The following is a 22,245-nucleotide window of genomic DNA, read 5'->3' on the forward strand; positions in this document are numbered from 1 at the left end:
CCCATCATAAAGGGCAGTTATGAATGTGACATTACCATTGTAGTTGGCACACAAATAGGCAGAATCGTTATTACCCTGAATTGGAAAACAGACATGATACTTGTTTGCACATTTGTCTTCATACATAAAATGAGATTTTTGAGGTTATGTTTCCATGGTGTTAATGTCTTGGATGACAAAGCCTGACATACCCAAGTAGTGTCAACGGATAAGAGGGAGCCGATGTAACCGCTTGACTGTCCTGAAATCTCAAAGGAATAGATCTGACCACTTATCTGCTTGGCAGACAAAAAGGAGCAGGTGCTGCCAGAAACTGCAGGGTTGCATGATGAGGGCTGAGCTCTACACAATTTTTTAGTACCACAGCCGGTGTTAGAGACAGCTGTCTGCAAAATAAAACAAATTAATCCATGAGACATACACTTAATGTCATTATTCACCCTAAACATTTCTTACAATATTTTTTCATCACTTACTTGTAATACTGGAACTATAGCAGGTGTAAGTACATTAAAAACTGAAGTATTAGTCTGTGTCAGGTCAACATTTTCTGCTCTTTTTACTGCAGTCGGTGTTCCCAAACTTTGAGTGGCTGAAAGAGACAAAGAAAAGAGGGTTATTTGTGAGTATTATATCCCAGTTTATGTGCTGAAATCTATCATCACGTTCTTGGAATTCATCTCAACACTTTAAGACGCAGTACAAATGTTGACTTACTTGCGTCGAATGATCCTGTTGAGACTGAGATTGTGACACCCGTTGCTCTGCGGGCTCTAGTCTTGTTTATTAAATCAAGAGGTTCTGGTACTGTGGCCAACAATGTGCACTGGATTGTTGCACCATTGACCTTCAGGACAATGATAATTTACACTTAACATAGGTTGTTTAGGTGCAACTTTTAGCCTCTTTTCAAAGTATGATCCTTTTAAAAAGGTGACCCCTGCATTGGTGTTATCTACAAACCACTAATTCTTCCTTCATTTGTCAGATAACCTAACAAATGTACATTTTCTCCCATAAAATCACCTTTACTACCAATAACAAATTTTAAACTCCTCTATGGGATCTTGATCTACTCCCATCTAATTCCTTGAGCGTTATTGGAAAGCTACTTGGGAAAAAAAGATGGTTTTACATTTTTTTAACCCATAAAATGGTAACATTTTTGGCTCAAGATAAGATAAGATATTCCTTTATTAGTCCCACGATGGGGAAATTTCCTTATTGCGACAGCAGTACAGGAACAGAGAGCAGTATATAAAAGAATAAGACTATGGAGTAAGTATTAACACCTATATACACAATATACACACATACATTCCAAAATATTGCACAGGATGATCATATGATTGGTTACTGCACAGGGTAAGATAGGACAGAGTCGACGACGTTGATTAACGTGGTTCACTGGGAGCAGCTAAGGTTGTAAAGTCTGATGGCAGAAGGTAGAAACGACCTGCGGTGTCGCTCCTTCAGACACTTTGGATGTCTCAGTCTGACGCTGAAGGAGCTGCACAGTGAGGACACAGACTCATACATGGGGTGGGCGTCGTTCTCCATCAAGGATGATAACTTAGCTACCATCCTCCTCTCTCCCACCTCCTGTATTGAGTCCAAAGGCAGCCCCAGAACGGAACTGGCCTTCTTCACCAGCTTCTCCAGTCGCTTCCTGTCCGCTGCCGAGATGCCGCTGCACCAGCAGACCGCTCCATAAAAGATGGCTGATGCCACCACAGAGTCATAAAAAGTCTTTAGGAGTGGTCCCTGCACTCCAAAAGACCTCAGTCTCCTCAGCAGATAAAGCCTGCTCTGTCCTTTTTTGTACAGTGCTTCTGTATTGTGTGACCACTCCAGTTTATTGTTGAGGTGAACACCCAAGTACTTGTATGAATCCACTCTCTCAATGTCCCTTCCTTGGATGTTCACCGGTGCTAATGTAGAGTGAGTGTGCCTGCGAAAGTCCACCACCAGCTCCTTGGTTTTCCCTGCATTAATCTGGAGGTAGTTCCGCTGGCACCAGTCCACAAAGTTCTGAATCAGTTCTCTATACTCTCTGTCATTGTCAGAGAGCATTGATTAGTCCGACAACGGCAGAGTCATCCGAGAACTTCTGCAGGTGACCAGATGCTGAGCTGGACATGAAGTCTGCGGTGTAGACAGTGAACAGGAACGGAGCCAGAACTGTTCCCTGCGGTGCTCCTGTGTTACAGACAATCATATCTGACTCACAGTGGCGAGACCTCACATACTGCAGTCGGTTTGAGTCGAAAAACATGACTCTCACAGAGCTCCCAGTCTGGTCCAGGTGTGACAGAGCTCTGTCCAGGAGGAAGATGACAGCATCCTCAACTCCGATACCGGGCTGGTAGGCGAACTGCAGCGGGTCCATCGACTGGCTGACCATGAGACGAAGATGTGTGAGCACCAGCCTCTCCATCGTCTTCATCAGATGAGAGGTCAGCGCCACCGGTCTGTAGTCCTTGAAGTCAGTCGGCCGAAATGTCTTCGGAACCGGAACCACGCAGGATGTCTTCCACAGCTTCCACAGCTCAAGCTTAATGAAATGATATGACATACAATATGAATATATTAGGAATGTTGGCGTGGTTGGAAAACCTTTGTTGCCAAAGAATGACGAAAATTAATTTTTGCCAAGTCTTTTAAAAGTAACATAGACCTATTTGTTGCTGGTTGATTGCTATGGTGATAAAACCAACAGAAAAACTGCCATTCTGAAAGTAGTGTTTATCCATCTTTTTTAAATCTGTCACATGCAGCTCTAAGCAGGGTGGCAGGGGCAAAAGAGGAGAGTGAGGGGTCGTGTAGCAGGCGCTCAGCCAGTGAGGGCAGGTCAAAGGGGGGGGGGGGGGGGGGGGGCGTGGAGGGGCGTAGAACCTGCAGCGATACAATGCCACTTGCAGCTTTAATTTCATGTTATTTCACATTCATTTACAGTTCATTTACTGAGTCAATGCTCCTGTTTGGCTTCCCACACAAAAACACTGATTCATTTTTTGCTTTCTAATCAGCATATCCTGTTTTTTCACGAGCACACAGACGTTTGTTGGCTGTTGAGTTGATCAAGATGTTTGGGGTTGTTTCGGCCATGGTGCATTTTCAGAGATGACTAGAGTTAGGATAACACAAAAATAATAAAATGGTGGTGAATTTCCAAATGGCCTTTCGCTCCGAAGGCTTTCATCCACTGGCTCCTTTTTATGGAGATATCCTTTTATCCCAGATATTAGAGGTACAAAATGCAAATTTTTCATTCTCTCTGCTCCGATAAAAGATGAATCTTCAAGCAGTCAGCTGACTTCCTTTCCAGTATGAGACAGTGGAGAATGTAGCATCACCATCACTGTTGTTGGCACACAATTGACAGTCATCATAACATTTGCACTGGAAAACTTGTACCTGACACTTGTTTACATATTTATCCTCAGACAAGATGTTCTCATGATAACATCTTACTTTGTTTAAGTCTTTAATGGCAGAACTTGAAGGTGATAAGACAGCCGATTGATACACTTGACAGGCCTGAAGGCTCAAAGGTAAAGATTTGACCACTTGAATCTCGGCAGACAAAAAGGAGCAGGTTTTTGCGGTTTTTGTTGTTGTTTCTAACTGCACCCAGTCTTAGTAATAGATGCCTTCTGAATTTAAGCAACAGCAAATTACAACAAACTAAACTTAACTTACAAGACACAAGTAAGAAAAAATAGGAATTAAAACAAAGATTGATACTGATTGTGTTCGCATGTGATCAACGCCTAATGGGTTCATATACAAACTGTGGAGCAAGGAGGTGTCTCACAACTCATGTCAGAGATAACGTCCAGACTTAACACGAGACATAATTACAACCGCGCAAAACCAAGGAGGAGCTTCACACCATTCATGAGAACTATCTTTTACAGTTAAATAAACCATAAATACCAACACCACAAGTCACAGAGCATAACACTTCCTGGTTTCTATTTAGTGGGGCGGGCGGAGGCATTTCGAGAGGAGTTGAAGCTGCTGGAGTGTGACTCTTAAAATAATATAGGATGAGAGACGAGTCAGGCTGAGCGTAAAAACTTCAAACGAAAGAAGGACCTTTGCTTGATAGCTAACATGAAGACGGGACGCAAACATTTTAGAACATCTGTGTGAACTTTCACATCTGCACAATGAAAAAAAAAACCTTTGGCTTTTTATTTTTTAAGACACACGAGAAGTATTGTGATCTCTTCAGCTGCATCAGCCAGGCCCATCTTTTATGAATGCATTTTAAATTGTAATTACCTTTGTGCCCATTTGTTCCTCCTATTTTGTACCTCTCGTGTAAAATAAAGTCACAAAGTAAAAAAATAAAGAAAGATTCTGTTTAACCCCTTAACTCCCTAAACTGCACGTTCCTTGAGGTCCACTGACAAGAATCTTTGATGTGTTCCAAAAACTTGTTTTGAAACTAAGAGAGACCTCGCCTTTAAGGCAGTCGCTCCCCAACTTTGGAATGACCTCCCTCTCTCTCTGCGCCAGATTGACTTTTTAGAAGAGCTTTAAGCTGGGCGGCCGTGGTGCAGTTGTATGGCCGTCAACCTCTGGTCAAAAGATGGAGGTTCAATCCCCGCCTTGCCTGCCTATGTGTCAAAGTGTCCTTGGGCAAGACATTAAACCCCACATTGCCTCTGGTGGAAGGTTGGCATCAGTGTTTCGGGACAGCGGGTCTTACGTCACTTACATCAATTTAATCCTAACCGTGACATTTAAAGAGGTAATTTGTGTTGTCAACAGCTCTTTTGACGTCCTAAAAAAACGGTAATGCCGCCCGGACGTTGACGTATTTCGCACATACGACTAGTACGGATTGGATACCTACACCTGCCTTTCTTTGCAACTCTGATTAGATTTGTTGAAGAATCTGATCACAGGGTGGTGTTCCCCACAGTTTCAGTCAAAAGAAATGATCCTCTATTTCATTTATTTATACTTTGTAAAGAATCATTCACTTTGTACATGTCTTCCCTGCCTTGATTTTTCCTCAAATATTTCCCAGATAACAATGCTAAATATGAGACTGGTTGAGAGATCCATGTAACACAGCAGCACCTGTTGATTGTAGCTCAATAAACTGAGGATCTGTTCATTGAAATCACGTCAGGAGGAAGTTTACGGCACAGACACTCACTAAATTCTTGCTGGGTTTGGAGAGGGAGCATCCACTCCACTGTAAAAGAAGTTATAACTTTCTTTTTATTTGCAAAAGCTGTTTAATACAAAGCCCTTAATAATAGCGCCCTTGCCTCTCAGCAAGAAGACCACTTGTTCAAGTCCCAGCTGGGGGGGCTAAAACAGAAAACCAGTGGTGATATTTTGATCCAGTCACGCTTTTGTGAGCAATCCTCTAAAAAACCTCCTCTCTGAGCACCATCCCCTCCCAATCCAATAAAACGAGTGGGTGCTCACATTCATACATATCAAAGTGAGGAACAGCACCAGACCCTCCTTCTCTGTAAGTAAAAACTCGTAAAAAAGGAATGTAAAAAAAAGAAGAAACCTCAGGGATGAAGATGGATCCTCTCCCAGGATGGACAGGTGATGTACCAGAACTCTTAGAGAAGAATTAGTTTATTTAACTCTACAACTACATATTTGAATAGTGTAGCAGATGAGCTTCATCCAGATGGAACAGAGGATGGCTGGGGGCGCAAGACAAGCCAGATGCAAGGTCCACGGCAAAGTAAAGGAGAAGGAGCGCAGACGAGCCAGAGGCGAGGTACGCACCAGGTACAGGAGCATAGACAAGCCAACTGGAATCTGGATTCCTTTCCTCTCCCCCAGAGGGGAGAGAGAAAGAGAGACAACACAAGAATCGCACTGCACCAAAGAGAGACACAGAGAACTAAGTAATAATTAAATTATCAAGAATAGAAGAGAGAAGTAGATGAGAATAGAGGACAGAAGCCCCGTGCATCATACTTTCTGATTACTTTCAGGTGTGGTGTTGGAAAGGATGGACCCAAACTGATGGCAGCAGCCTTTAAAAGCACTGTGTTGACCTCCAGCCTGCAAGAAGGGAGCTTTGCTGCAACTTGTTTCCACTGCAGTTTCCCCACCTGTTTTGTAGTTTCATCATTGAGTCTGGGATAAAACTTGGCATAACAAAGGCAGTAAAGCATATGGCAAGAAGATGCACTAAACTCATACTTGCAAACTTAAGATCCCCAGCAGAAAATTGATCCATACCAGTTGTTTTATTTTCACATAGCTCTTAAATTGCTTTGTAAACCTCATGTGCTTTAATAGACTCAACATAATCAATGTTCTCAACATAGCATGATTCACTCTGAACACAGTTAAACAATTTATGATAATGCTGCACCCAAATGTCTACAATCCTATTCAAGCCAGAGACTTCATCTATAGTGTTGGGTAAGGGAGGTTGTGGTTATTAATAGCTTTTCCTTCTTTTCAAAAAGCTCTGAGAGTTTTTTAGTCATGGATCAGTCCTTATAATTTGCTCGTTCTTGTTAATTAATCTTTTCACATATTTATAACTTACATTTGTACGCTTTTTATGCTCAAAGATAGAACCCTGTCTAGGCCTGCTGGCTAAATTCGAGGAAGGTACAACATCCAGGGCTTCAGCTTGGGGTTTAGTGCTCCAGCATGGCCTAAATTTTCCTTTTCTTTTGCATTTACGGAAAGGCACACCTGCTTCAAGTAAAGCACTGACTATATAACTATACAATACCTGATGCATGCTGTCTGTGCAGTTATTGTCATCACACATAACTGCCTCTCTGTGATATCTACATTCATGTCACCAATGACATAGACACTAGAATGCTTGTCATTTTTGATAAAAGTGCTGATCAAAGCAAGCTTATTCAAAAATTCCACTTCATTTTGCTCCTAGTCATATGGAGCATATCCTGTACATTTAAAATGACAATATTCATCTTGGTGTTTAAGGGGGCAGCACGCTGGTGCAGTAGTTAGCGCCCGTGGTTCAAGTCCCAGCTGGAGGACCCAAAAGAATCACAAGCTAGGAACCCTTCTGTGTGCAGTTTACGTGTTCTCCCAGTTCATGCATGGGTTTTCTCCAGGGACTCCAGCCTTCTCCCATTATCCCAAAACATGCTTCATAGGTCAATTGGTTACTCTAAGTTGTCCCTGGGTGTGAATGTGAGCGTGTATGGGTGTGTGATTGTGGCCCAGCGACAGTGTGAGACCTGTCCAGGTTCGCCAGCCTGGCAATCCTGCGACTCCGGTAGCGCCATGACCACAAAAGGGACAAAATGGGTTTAGAAAATGGATGGATGGGGTTTTAAGGTATATGGCAATACACCAGTCCACACCAAGACTAATGACATTAACTACTGAGTCCAGTGTGTCTATGAAGACTCTCATTCATCCAGGTTGATTCCATCACAGTGGTGGGTTTAGGGGCTGTCATCTGGACTTAGTTTTTAAAGTTAGGAGACATTGCACCTCTTATCCAAGAGGCTTTGTCAATTCTGAATTAGCTGGTAAAAGAGCTGGTATATCTGGTAGCTCAGGGGGATGGAGTCAGACCTGAAACTGGATGGTATTGTCAACTTAGACTACATGGTTTCTGGTTGTTAAGAGTCCTTTGTCCTCAGCTGGGGGTTGGGGAGCTAACCAGTTTTTGTCTGAGAGTATTAACTGGTTTGAGATGAACTGGGATATTGTGTTGTCTAAAAATCCTTTTTAGTTTTTTAGACAGGCCTGAGATATAAGGAATTGAAATACTGTTCCTTTTAGGCTCTTGTTCCCTTTTGTCTTGTTTTCCTGTAGGGATCTGGTGAATGCCCATTTGGGATATCCACAGGTTCGGAGGGCTTGATGGATGTATTGCTCTTCTTTCTTCTTTCCGTCAGAGCTTGTGGGCACCGCCTGGGCTCTGTGTTGTAAAGTCCTGATCATGTCTAGTTTTTGCTGTAAAGGGTGGTTTGAATTAAATAACTGGTACTGATCTGTGTGAGTAAGCTTCCTGTACACTTCAACCTGGAGCTGGAACAGGTACTGTCAGATCAGTCAGACCAGCAGCTGATCAACAACAATGCTACTATCTTCATTACCTGCGACCTGCTTAAGTGCAGGCCGCAACAGTTATGTGATACAACTTTAATATACATAGCAGTGTTGTTTGTTTGTGCTTAAGATAATATCAGCACACTCATTGCCCCAGTGGGATGAGAAGTATTTGCACCAATGATGCCTTTACGCAGTTCATAATACAAATGTTCCGTCTGGTGTAAGCTCTGTGTTGCAATAACGTCTACATCACTGCATTCACCAGATACTTAAAATGAGGAGAACCTGTAGTTAGCAGTAGTAAAAGAGTTAGTTAAGAATAAAATACACAACAAAATGGAGATTTGACAACAACATTTCCTTTATTTGCAGAAGCCTCAGAGTAGAAGAGTTTTTTTTAAATAAATATGTTTTCATCATTTGAGCAAAATGGTAGGGTAACCTGTTAAACTTAATATTACAATTATTTGTCCCCCACACTTGTTCACTGTGCAGCTACACATGCTTTCAGTGTTTATGTGTTAAAATATTGAAGCCATTACACTAACTTTCATTGGTTGTTGTTAACATCCTAATTTTGAGCTGTCTCAGTGACCAAATCTCAAATGATTTACCGGTATTAGCAACACCCTCTCAGCAGACATAAGGTTACATTTCCAGGGTTAGTTATCAAGTTATCAGGCTTTACAAAAAATACTTTTTCATGTCAAAAGCACATAAATGTATTACTAACAGTGGTAAAGCTTTTTGTAAACTCCAATTATGGGGTTTTAAAGACCCATACACCTCTTTGAAGGAGCAGAGATACAACATTCATGCATTTAAATACTTGCATACAAGACGTTGAACTCTTCTTCATTGTTTTCTACTGTTACACCATTTTACACTTGTAAAATAATTCAGAAAACTGCATCATGGATTTGAAAGTAAATCTACAAGGAATACTCTTGTGGGAATTGGCTTCAAAAATGTACATTCACTGGCAATTGTTAATAGATGAGAAGTGATTGAATCAGTGTCCTAGGATGGTGAGAGCCAAGACGCCAACAGGAACTAGCAGAGCTAAAGGGAAAGAGGCAAAAAGAAGTCATGTTTTGTAAATCATGTTGGTGCCGTGGTGAAAACCATGCATCGCTTTATGTACCTTGTATTAAAGGTTGGTGGTGTGGCACCACTCCAGAATTTGTACCGTTGATGTTGGAAAGGCTGGTGACATTTGCGGTAGGGTCGGTCAGGTTTACCACATTGGTTTTCAAAAGGGTTTCAGGAGTTCCTAAAGCTCCAGAACCTGGATGAGAATAATAGATTATTAGAAAGGGACAGCTTTCTAAACGCAATATACAAATGATGGATCAATGGGAGCCTTTGAAAATGCTTACTGAAGTTGAAAGTTCCACTTAATATTGACACTGAATAACCTGCTGCTCGTTTAGAGGTGTCCGGAAGTGTGGCCTCAAATATACACTGGATTTTATCTCCAGTAATAGTTCCCCTCACAGAGCCAGAGGTAACGTTCAGCTGCAGAATAACATGAAGCGGGAAATAAGAACACAACACTGTAGTGTAAGGGATAAAAAGTATTGGAAAAGCCCCTTTGAGTAACAGTAGGTAAAATAGTACAACATGAGTGTATTTAATGTTTATTGGCCCCAATAAAAATTAGAGATGTAAAATTCAAATCGCTTGACAACAACAGGCCTTCCATTTCATTTTAACTCACCGATTTCTCTGTCAATGTGTTATCGTTGAGGACGGCAGTGATGAATTTAACAGTACCATTGTTGTTGGCGCACACATAGGTTGAGTCGTTATTACCCTGTGTCATAAAACCAGACTCATTTTATATTCATTTGATACACAAAGCTCTTTAATACAAGATTATGTTTCACAATAGTACCATCCGTCATACCTGAATAGTGGTAGGAGAAAAGACAGAGCCGATGTAACCACTTGACCGTCCTGAAAGCTCAAAGGAAAAGATCTGACCACTCTTATGCTTGGCAGACAAAAAGGAGCAGGTGCCTTCAACAGCGGGGTTGCATGATGAGGGCTCAGCTGCACAGAGTTTTTCAGAACCGCAGCCACTGTTAGACACAGCAGTCTGGAAAATCAAATATATTCATGCATGTGACATACAGGTCATGCCATTTCATAGCCTTTATACGTTTTTCTAAATTTTTTGTTATCACTTACCAGTAGAGGTGGAACTGCTGCAGCAGAGCTGGTAATTATAGGAAAAGCTGTTGTGTTTCCTTCTGTTGAAGCTGTTGTGTTTGGGGAGATCTCATTGACAAGAGTAGCATTAATGTCTGTCAGGCTGTCAACCTTTGTGGAAATTACTGGGGTTGGAGTTCCCACACTACTGGAAGCTGTGACAAACATCAGAAAAGAAAACACAGTGATTATAAAATAATTTACCTGAGGAAATACTTGCATTGATTCTGTGATACTACCCATTAAACATGTAAACATTTTCAAATAAAATGTCTCAGATGTCTTCTTACTAGCGTTGTATGATCCGGTTGAGACGGAAAGGGCGATGCCTGTAGCTCTGCGTGCTCTAGAAGTTCCAGAAACAAGAGGGTCTGGTACTGTAGCCAAGAATGTGCACTGGATTGTTCTGCCGTTGACCTTGCCCTTCACAGAGTTTACGCTGAGCTGCAGAGGAGCGATAGTTATTACTCTATAGAGAGGTGAGCCTTAAATAAATAAAAAAAGATTTGGTAGTTATGAAACAAAGTATGAAAACTCATTTATAAAAATCTTCCTTCAAGTCTCGCCTGAATCAAAAAAACAACTTCAAAATTTAGGGTTGCAGGAATGAAACCTGTTCTTAGTTATGTTAACTTCTGTTTTCAGCAGAGTAACATAGTAGATTTTTGCATGGTTAATGAGACATGCTCAAGGCAAAGGTGTGGTATGTAAAAGTTATAACTAGTACATTTCCAAGCAGTTTTGTTGGAATGTTTTTTTTCTTTCATTTGGCTTTGGAGTTGGTTTTGTTTGCAAAAATCTATTAAAACAGTAGAAATAATCTCATTAGATTCCTTAGAACTGATAGGGGTGGGGGCACTAAGGGGTATCAGTTTCCAGAGTATGCTATTATAAATGTATTTTTAGAAGGCAATAAAAAAAAGAACAATTTTAATCTTATATTGGTGTTTTGGGAGGGAGGTGGCTTTTGACAAACCTTGGATTTGGTGCTGCAGACGCTGTGGGCAGATCCAGGTTTCCATTTACAAAAACTTAACAAACACTCACCTGAGCACAGGTACTTTACCTTGTACAAACACAAGTATTTCTACAGGTTATGTAAGTGTTTGACATAAACACGAGGGTTTGTGCAGTTATTAGCTATAAGTGTGCCACTTTTGTTCATTTGGATGTTTAGGTCCCAATGCGGGCTTGTGAACAAAAATACACCCTTTGGTAAATATTTACATGTTGTCCACAATAAACCTTCGGCAAATTCTGTTTTTCTTTTCTTTTTGTCCCCCTGACTTTTGGGATCTCCCCCAACTTCTCCCCAGTCTTCATTACTCTCACTGTTTTTTCTGTCTGCTCGGAAATGTAGACAAGATAAACGAAACAGAAAAATAATTGACAAAGTAAAGTTTACAAAAGGAGTTTATGCAAATATAGGACTTGTCTGTCCAAATATCACATTACCCTGGTTGTATCAATAGTGTTAACCTGATTTAGAACTCGTCCTTTACCTTGTGTGTACTTTGTAACGTCATTAGGTCGGATGTGTCTAATAGGATTAATGCCCATACCAGAATATTGTAACATTCTCAATGGCTGAGGGCTAGCAGTCAGAGACCCTTTTTTTCCTACTGAGACGCAGTTATCCATTAAGTTTTTTCAAACTGTTTACAAAGGAAAGTACAACATACATGTTTTTCTTTTAGCAAATATATTTTTTGATATTTTATTTTTTCCAAATCATTTTTTTCCCATAATCTTTGCTTTCTCATCCTGTCACAACAAAGCAAAATGTTTGATTTTGCTGCTTTAAATTGCCTAAACATTAACAAAAATTTGTAATATTTAGGATAACAAATACATAGTCTTTAAGGAAATTCAAGGGACATGAAAAGACAGAATAGAAAAAGTGTATGAACAATAACTGTAAAACTTACATTTCTAAATATTAGCACGTCATTTTCCAAGATGGCGGTAAGAAATCGTACTTCCTTGTTTTCGTTGGCACAGATATAGGTAACTGCCTTCTGTGGGGGAAAAAACAAACACTTAAAAGCCTGTAAACCACAGAAACAGCATTAGATTGTCAGAACATTTATGGTCATTGTAATATCATAAGGTAACATACCCCATTGGCATTATTTGACACAGTTGCTGCAATATAACCATCAGTCTGTCCTGAGAGTGCAAAGTTAAAGTTTTGACCGTTCTTCTGCTGGGCACCAAGAAAAAAGCAGGATTTGTCTTTGGATGGGTCACATTCTGGGGGCTCTGCTGCACACAGTTGTGTCTTTCCACACTCATTTCTGGAAACATTCCCCTAAAAAAAGAAAGGATAGATACTTTGTGTGAAAATTTGCTTTTTTTTTCATGAAAGAGGTGTCGTTCTTCCTTCTGTTGTAATTTGTCTCAAATTAAATATCACTCACTGGAAGAGTTTCCACAGTGACGTTTGGTGACACAGGGGGAGCTGTTGTTGTGGTGGGCTGATATGTTGAGTTGTTCCCTGCCAGGGTGTTGTGGGTTGGACCTGCTGCCACAGTCTGCGTTGAATTGTTTGTCGTGCTCTGGGTTAGACCTCCTGCCATGCTCTGGGTTGCAGCCATTGTAACGGTCTGGCTTGTACCCGCAACCAGGCTTTGGGTTGTACCTGGTTCCACGTATCGAGTTGCAGACATTGTCACGCTTTGGGTTGTTTTTGCCACGCTTGGGATAGCAGATATTGTCAAGCTTTGGGTTGTTTGTGCCATGCTTGGTATTGTAGATATTGTCATGCTTTGGGTTGTTCCTGCGGCCACGCTCTGAGTTGCAGACATCGTAAAACTCTGGGTTGTATGTGCTGCCATGCTCAGTGTTGTACCTGCAGCCACACTCTGGGTTGTACCCGATGCCACGCTCTGGGTTTTACTTGCACCCACACTCTGGCTGGTACCTCCTACCATGCTCTGGGTTGTACCTGCTGGCCCACTCTGGGTTGTACCTGCTACCACACTCTGGGTTGTACCCGCTGCCAAGCTCTGGGTTGTACCCGATGCCACGCTCTGGGTTGTACCCGGTGCCACGCTCTGGGTTGTACCCCCTTCCACTTTCTGGCTTGTACCCTCTGCCACGCTCTGGGTTGTACCCGATGCCACGCTCTTTGTTGTTCCCGCTGCCACGCTCTGGGTTGTACCCCCTTCCACTTTCTGGCTTGTACCCTCTGCCACGCTCTCGGTTGTTCCCGCTGCCACGCTCTGGGTTGTACCCGCTTCCACTTTCTGGCTTGTACCCGCTGCCACGCTCTGGGTTGTACCCGATGCCACGCTCTTGGTTGTTCCCGCTGCCATGCTCTGTATTGTACCTGCAGCCACACTCTGGGTTGTACCTGCTGCCACACTTTGGGTTGAACTTGCTGTCATTCTTTGAGCTATACCTGTTGTCACACTGTGGATTGTAGTCTTTGCAGAATTTTTGGTAGAAGTTGTAACAATGTCACTGGAAACAGGTAAAGGCATTCCTGCTGGCGTAGTGCTCAAACCATCCGTAGTATTCTGAGCAAAGACCCTAATACATCCCCAAGACAAAGTCATAAAGACGATGCAGAGCAGAGGCTTGTATTTTTCCATGCCTTGAACAGAGAGACCCAGATAATATTGTTAGAAAACAAAATAATGTAGTTTAGACCTAAATAACCAAATAAAGATTATTTCAAAATGCATTTAACAGAAAATTACTCTATGTGAATCTGTAAGACTTTTATCAGTTTTGTATACTGACAAAGGACGCTTTGAACTAACCTTTCAAAATATGACAATATTTATATTGGTATTTTAAGGAAATTGTAATATTTGAATAAAAAAAATATTATCATTTTTACATCACAGCTTTTTAGCATTGCAATATTTTAGGTATTGGTAAATTACAACCAAAGACATTTCAGAGTTATTGGTTAAATAGGAAGAAGTAGAAAATGTATTTAAACCTACCTGTGTAGTCTTCAAAGGAAGGACAGAAACGGCGTGAAAGCTGAAGCAGTGAACCAACTCAGAATGATGGCTTTTTGTAGTTTCTTCTCAGGTGTGGCTTTAGGTGGACTTTCCCTGACGTTTTCAGTCAGGTCCCAAGTAAAGCTGTGACACCTGTTGTCTCTGTCTCCTATTTTAACTTAGGGGAGGGAAGAGTTAAGACAACAGACTAGTCAACAACCAATACTGACACCAAAAGTCCCCCAGGGAAGGGTGGACAAGGATTTCAGGCTGTGATGTAATAAGGGCCTGCAATTCTTTTCTTCCAACAAATTCCTTTCTGCTAACAAATATTGGTCAATTTTAACTTGCAAATTTGACCAAAAATTCAGGTTTTTATGTTAATAATAAAAAGGTAAGGTCCAATAAATGTTACATGTGAGCAACATTTTTATCTGTTATAAGTAATTTATTGCTTACTTTTAAAGTTATATTTCTTGTAAAAAACAAAAAAAATGTGTGAACTCTTGAAATGGCAGAATTCAAAAGTCTTTGACTTATAAAAGAGTAGTTCTTTCAGAAACAGTGGCATTACTTATGTGTTGTTGGTTTCTTAACTACTTTCAGAAATATTTATTGTGAATGACAAGATTCTTGCCAACAAGTGTGTTTAGAAAATTTACTTTACTCCCCAACACTAATTTCTTTAATCATTAAAATGTGTTTTACCCCAAAGCAAAATATTACAATGTAAAATTTAAACACTAAAAGGTGACAGAAGCTAAAGAGAACTGGCTTTGTGAGTGCTTGTGCTTATGTTAAGTATCATCAGTGGGTTGTTTGCTCTTGGACAGACAGCTGTCAACCACACCTCTCATTTAGAACAGTGCTAATCATTTGTCAATGATATGACATAACATTGGAAAACTAAAAAAAAAAACTGTGAAATGCAACTTAAATTGAATTTGCCCTAAAAAAAACAAATACCCAATATTATGGGTGTCAAATAATTGCATTAATCGAAATGAACTAATGATTTTTAATTTATAACTATTATGTATTGTGTAAAGAATAATGCTCCAATGAGGTATCATGCGGCTGAAATTAATGTACGACGTCAGAGCCTGATTGCAGTTGAGGGATGCTTTGGAGAAGTCCATTATTTTCTGATAATGGACACCTCATCAGGGCGTTATAACACTCATACCATGATCCCTTCAAAAACTCAGTTATTAGGATTTAATCTCATTATATTTTTTAGTTTACATTTAAGTTTTCATTGAGTTTTATAAAAAGCAGACTATTTGATACGTTGAAAGTGGTAGGCCTATTTTATCAAGACATAAGTTAAACGAAACATAATTTCAGAGGGAAAGTTAACCTCCTTCTGTTTGTTTTTGTCCAGTCAAAACAAAGTCTAAAGTCTAAATGGTTCAATTCCTTAGATGTCACCTCCTAGTGTCTCACCCCCTACTACTTATTTTCTCTTCTCTCTTTCTCTTTTGCTGCATGCAGTCTTCAAAATCAAATTCATCACTCCAAAGTCCAACTCCGATCATCTTTGTTCTATTTTCAAAGTGTTCCCAGTGTTCTCTTAGTGAATATGCTGCTTTTAGTCAAACAAACCTTTTCTAGGACATAGTTTCACAACGGCGTGAAAAATGACTCAAAAAAATAAACATGTGGTCTAAGCCACTGCTCAAAATGACATATCTATCAGATCTGAAATAAAGCCTTTTGAAATAAAAAAAGAACTATTAAATGCTTCGGGCAGTTTCTTTCTCCTCCTCAAATGCAAAAGGTCATTCTGACTGGAGGGGGTTCGGGGCTAGAACCAGCTCTTTTGGCTCCCAAGTGGTTTTTAAGCTTTTGCTGCTTAAATTCATTTACTATCAGCAACAACATATAATTATGCACAAAATGAACTACTACTGTAAAAATTTATTTTTATTTGTGAATGGGGTAGTACAGTTTCATGGGGGAGCAGGGATGATTTATAGGTGGGAATGAGACGGGGAAGCACCCTGTAGTTATGTGCTGGATTGTTTCAGGCGCCTCTTTGCACAACCTACACCTTGGGTCTTGTCTGGTGTGGTAGATTTGAGCCTTTATTGCTCTGGTGCTCAGGGCTTGTTCCTGAGCTGCCAGGATGAGCGCTTCAGTGCTGTCCTGTAAGGCCAGCCCTTTCTAGCCATTGGTAGGACTTCTTGATATCAGCCACTTCAGTTATGGTCCGGTGGTACATCCCATGCAGGGGTTTGTCCTCCCATGACGATCTGTCCTCCAGCACTGTATCCTCTGCTCTCCATTGCCTGAGACATTCACTGAGCACACTGTCAGTTGGGGCCTTGAGCTTGATGTACTCATGCATCTTGGATGTTTCATCCTGGATAGTGGCTTCTACGCTCACTTGTCCTCGGCCTCCTTCCTTGCGGCTAGCATACAGTCTCAGGGTGCTGGATTTGGGATGGAACCCTCCATGCATGGTGGGGAGCTTTAATGTTTTAATATTCGCGGTCTGTATCTCTTTCTTTGGCCATCTTATTATTTCTGCAGGGTATCTGATAACTGGCAGTGCGTAGTTGTTTATTGATCATGTCTTGTTCTTGCCATTGAAATGGCTTTGCAAGGCTTGCCTTACTCGTTGGAGGTATTTAGCTGTTGCAGCTTTCCTTGTTGCCTGCTCCAGGTTGCCATTTGTGGAATTCCAAAAGGTACTTGTGACTGTCATCAATGTTATTCCTTCTTGGAGTGAGACCCCCTCCTGTGTGGACTACCTTGCCTCTCTTTGTCACCATCCGACTGCATTTCTTGGTCCCGAATGACATCCCAATGTCAGTACTGTAGATCCTGGTTGTTGTGTATGAGGGATTCAATGTCATGCTCTTAGCCTATATGTTGATGTCATCCATGTAGAGGATTTGACTGATGGTGGCCCTATTTTTGAGTCAGTAGAGGTGAGTCTTGTCAGTAGTCTGTGGGTACTGCTTTGAATAGGTTGTACCGCAGGCGGGATGTGGAGGTCCCTTGAAAATATTCCCGTGGTTGCAATGGGATCTGATCATCCCTTGAAGTGTGTGTGGTGCAAGAGTCGGGTCAGGTCAGGTCGAAGATAAGTTAAGATGCGGGCAGGATCTGGAGCAGCCTACTAGCAACTAATTGTTGTTGTTATTATGATTAATTCAAACATGTTAATAGTAAGTTAAATATTCTCCAGCTAGTCTGGCAAAAGGCTTGTCGAAAGAGGAATGTTTTAAGTGTAAATTTGAATGTAGAAACTGTGTCGACCTCTCTTGCATAAGCTGGGAGCTTATATCATAAGATAGGGGCTTGGAGGCTAAGGGAAAATACTATGGTCAATGATGTCAAAGGCTGCGCGGAGGTCTAACAGGACCAGAATACAGTACAGAGTAGTGCCTTTTCTGAGGCCAATTTTTTAGTAATTAGACTCTAACTAGTACAGCTTCAGTGTTGCGGTGTGGTCTGAACCCTGACTGAAAGTCTTCAAAGTGGCTATTGTCAAATATATATATATATATATATATATATATATATATGTTTATATATATATAATAAACCCTTGTTTATATGAGAGTAATTGAATTAAACGGGAGAAAAATTAAAATGATAATTAAAAAAAAATACAAAGTACAGTGGAACAAATAAAGACTCAGGTGTATTTCACTGCTCTTCAGACTGATCCGCTGCATCCTGACTCCGCTCTGCAGTGTTTTCTTCTTTTGAACCCCGCGGTGCAGCTGTGTTTGTTCAGGAGAAGAACATAGTGATAGGCAGTTGTTGTCGCTCTTTTTTCTATGGGTTTTAGAGAAACTCGAAATTGCAAGAGAATTTGCACGTACGTGTTGTAAATTTGGCACGCTGATTTACGTACATGTACATATAAAACTGCATCGTTATTGACGCACAGGTAGAGAAAAAGCGGAGTGACTCTTTAGCCAATCATAATGTAGAACGCAATGCATGATGCAAATCCGTGAAGTAGCGAAACCGTGAATAGCAAGGGATCACTGTGTATGTATATATATATATATATATATATATATATATATATATATATATATATATATATATATATATATATATATATATATATATATATATATATATATATATATATATATATATTAACAGAATCATTTAAAAAGCAAACTAATGAAAATGGTGCTGGACAAAAATGATGGTACCCATAACTTGATAATTTTGTTGCACAACCTTTTGAGAAAATTACTGCTATTAAACGGTTTCTGTATTTCTGTATTTGTCAGTAAGCCTTCTGCATCTGTCCACAGGTATTTTGGCCCACTCCTCATGAACAAACTGCTCCAGTTGTCTCAGGTTTGACGGGTGTCTTCTCCAAAAGCGTGTTTCAGCTTTCCACAGATGTTCAATGAGATTCAGATCTGGGCTCATAAAAGGCCACTTCAGAATAGTCCAACGCTTTTCTCTGAGCCATTCTTGGGGGTTTTTGGCTGTGTGTTTTGGATCGTTGTGCTGTTGGAAGACCCGTGACCTGCGACTGAGACCAAGCTCTCTGACACTAGGCAGCACTTTTCTATCCAGAATGTCTTGATAATCTTGAGATTTCATTTGACCTTGCACAACTTCAGGACATCCTGTGCCAGATGCAGCAGAGCAGCCCCAAAACAGAACTGAGCCTCCTCCATGTTTTTCAGTAGAGACCATGTTCTTTCTGTTGTATGCTTCAATTTTGAGTCTACGAACATAGAGCTGATGTGCCTTACCAAATAGTTCCAGTTTTGTCTCATATGTCCAAAGGACATGTTCCCAGAAGCTTTGTGGCTTGTCAACATGCATTTTTGCTAATTCAAATCTCCCTTTTTTTATGATTTCCTTTCAACAGTGGTGTCCTCCTTGGTCGTCTCCCATGAAATCCATTCTGGCTCAATCAATGACGAATGGTGCCATCTGACACTGATGTACCTTGATCTAGGAGTTCACCTTTAATGTCTTTGGAGGTTGTTCTGGGCTCTTTGTATACAGTTCCAACTATCTGTCTCCTCAATTTGTCATCAATCTTCCTCTTCCAGCCACGTCCAGGGAGGTTGGCTACTGTCCCGTGGGTCTTAAACTTCTGAATAATATGTGCCACTATCGTCACAGGAACTTCAGGCTGCTTAAAAATGGTATTATAGAGTTAAGCTTTACCATGTTTGTCAATAATTTTGATCCTGGGTGGTGTTGAGGTGCGCTCTTCTGGGGCGGGGTCCCACGTTGGGCCCTCCCGGCATGGCGGAGGGCTGCTCTCCTGGTTGGGCTGGAGTTGGACTCTCTGTCCCTCCATGCCTCCCTGCTCTCTGGCTTTGGGAGCCCCCGCGGCGGTCCTGTTGGCCCTGGACTGGGTGGTGAATGTGATCGCCCAGGGGGGCAGTTGTTCTCTATCCGCTGCCGTGCAGGGGTTGGGGGGGGGGTTCTGGCTGGGTCTTGGTGTGGGGATGACAGAGCACTCTCCGTCCTTCTTTTCACATTCCATCATCCATTTTAGAAGAACACAAACGCTGACTTGAACACAAGTGTTAGCTAGCATTTGTACTAATAGTATGCCTGATTGAATTGAAATATTTCACACTAGTTGGTCTGAATGCACAAGTATGCGTGTGGGAACAATATTTATATTGTGTACATGTTGACATGAACATTTTTGGAGCCAACAGGTGTGTTTATAACATTTGAGTGTGTATAGACAGGCCCCACCCTTATAGACTTCTGTTACATCTGGACCTCACCGTAATGAGTATAACCATCTAGAAACTTTTTGCTTTATGCTGCTTCATGGTTTTACCCCCCCCCCCCCTTTTCTATAATCACCCCCCTATCTGTCATGGTATGTTCTAACTTGGCAGACCCAGGTGCTGGAACTGAGAAAACTGAGGAGGCGAGAGTTAAGTATGAGGTATTTAATTGTAGGTAGGTAATATTGTTAGTAGGCTTGAAAGGATGAATCTGAGGGAATGAGCTTGAATCCTTGGTTTGAAGGTGAGGCGGGGCTGGAGGGCTTCGGCAGGAAGATTTCCAGAATGGCACGGCAGTTGCAGGTGGCGAGACGTGGAACCAGTGAGACCTTTGGTGACCAGGTGAGTACCCGGGGACGAGTAACACTGTAGGCGAGGCATAGCAAGATTAGGGAAGGGCAAAAAGACATGAATGGAGATCATAGATTAGACCAGTCTATGTACCGTTGAGGAACAACGAACTGGTGTTGAATACTGGCACTGGATCTCCTTAAGTAGCAGCGGGGGTTATTAATCTTCAGACAAACCAGAGGTATGTCTGAATAAACCCCTTTTGTAATCAAGGCCAAACCTTATTCATTTTAATCATATTTGAGAATCTTTTGTGTTGGACCGGATGGAAATGGAAAGAAAGGAAGAAGAGAGAGGGATGTTAGGGGGGGGGGATAGGAGGGTGATCATAGGAGGGGGGGGGGGGGCATGAAGCAGCATAAAGCAACAAGCTACTGGGTGTTTATCATTACGGTAAGGTTCAGATGTAATACAAATCTCAAAGGGCGGGGCCTGTCCACACACACACTCAAATGTTATACTCACACACCTGCTAGCTGCAAAAATGTCCACATGTCAACATGTACACAATACAGATATTGTTCACACATGCATACTTATGCCTTCAAACCAACTAGTGTGAAATATTTCATTCAATCAATCACACAAATATAAGTGCAAAGGCAAGCTAACACCTGTGCTTAAGTGAGTGTTCATGTTCTTCTAAAATGGATGGTGGAATGTGAAAGGAAGGAGGGAGAGTGCCCAGCCACCCCCTCACCAAGACCCCTGCCGCAGCAGCCCCGGCAGCCAGAACCCCCAAAGCAACACGGCAGCAGGCAGAGAACAAGGTAGGGCACTGAGGGGACATCTCCTGCTTATTACTCACAGTGTCCCATCACCCACCCCACCAAGGGGCCCTAAAACATGTCATCCAACTCTAATTTTACTTCTCATTGTCCCAACCATCGGCTGTGTACGACTTGGACTGAGTGACCCCTCCCCCCTCACTTTGGAAACAGGAAGTACCTGCTGGCTCCAAAATCACATAGACTTCTATAGAGAAACAGCTACTCAGTCATTCTATTTGTCAGAATATGTCAGAATGCTCTGATACCTTTTTAACATGTTCTTGTTTCTTTTTTTTATTCACATGTTCTTGTTTCTTTTTTTTTACTATATTTGTTTTATAGAGCCATTTATTTAAAATGTAAACTGGCCAATGCTGTCGGACCCCACGTCGAATCATTCAAAATATTTTATTCACAGATTCTCCCTGTGGTAGGAGTGGGGTTGGGGGTGGGGCATAAAACAAGCTCCCTCCTGAATAACAAGAGTGGTTGCCTTAGAAACAATGACTCAGACCAATTTGAACCAATCACTGCTTATTAGTGTCCTCTGGCTCCAACATGGTGGCATCCATTTCACAAAAAAATGGTGACTAAATTGACTTCATTTTGTTGGAGCTGGAAAGTAAGCCATTTTCTATAAGTGTTTTCTTACTTGGTCCAGTTCTTAAATGCTGTCAATGGTCTCAACATTTATCCACTGCAGGATGTTCTCCATTGTTTATGTCATGATTTGGGTTTTTTAGCTTAGTTTTTGCTTTTTTCGTCTGTCATGTTAGAGTTTTGCTTCATGTTTTATTTTGAAGGTTTTCTAGTCATCTTTGAGTTTTACTTCCCTGGTCACAATCTCTCCTGATCGTTTTCACCTGTGTCTTGTCTTGTCTCTGCCTTCCTCTGTGCTGGTCCAAATAGTAATTTCCCTGATTGTCTTCTCCCATGTCTGCCTGGTTACACCAAAGTTTGAGTTTGATTGGTTTCCCTGCTTAGCAGCACCTTTTGTTTGGAAATAAACCCCCTTTGCTTTAGAACTGTGTGCCACCGCATCTCTGCATTTTGGGTCCTTCATCAAGCCTCGTACCTGACATTTTTTTACCATTACAACAGATCACTTCATCATCACACTTAGTGGTCACAGCAATCAAAACAAATTGACATATA

At 41.3% G+C, this 22,245-nt stretch overlaps 1 protein-coding gene across 1 annotated transcript; it reads right to left on the minus strand.

The window, feature by feature from the left end:
• Positions 1–8,388: 8,388 nt before the first annotated feature.
• LOC101163613 (uncharacterized) lies at positions 8,389–14,473 on the minus strand. The gene is made up of 11 exons (XM_004079962.5): positions 14,220–14,473; positions 12,684–13,861; positions 12,383–12,574; positions 12,192–12,281; positions 10,554–10,707; positions 10,243–10,418; positions 9,959–10,150; positions 9,770–9,865; positions 9,429–9,567; positions 9,194–9,337; positions 8,389–9,111 (listed from the first exon to the last, which is right to left on the minus strand). The coding sequence occupies exons 2-11, from the start codon at positions 13,857–13,859 to the stop codon at positions 9,062–9,064; spliced, it is 2,409 nt and encodes an 802-aa protein (XP_004080010.2). The 5' UTR covers positions 13,860–13,861; positions 14,220–14,473; the 3' UTR covers positions 8,389–9,061.
• Positions 14,474–22,245: the final 7,772 nt, after the last annotated feature.

The sequence above is a fragment of the Oryzias latipes genome, chromosome 18, assembly GCF_053564925.1.
Source record: "Oryzias latipes strain Hd-rR chromosome 18, Olatipes_Hd-rR_3.1".
Taxonomy (NCBI): Eukaryota; Metazoa; Chordata; class Actinopteri; order Beloniformes; family Adrianichthyidae; genus Oryzias; species Oryzias latipes.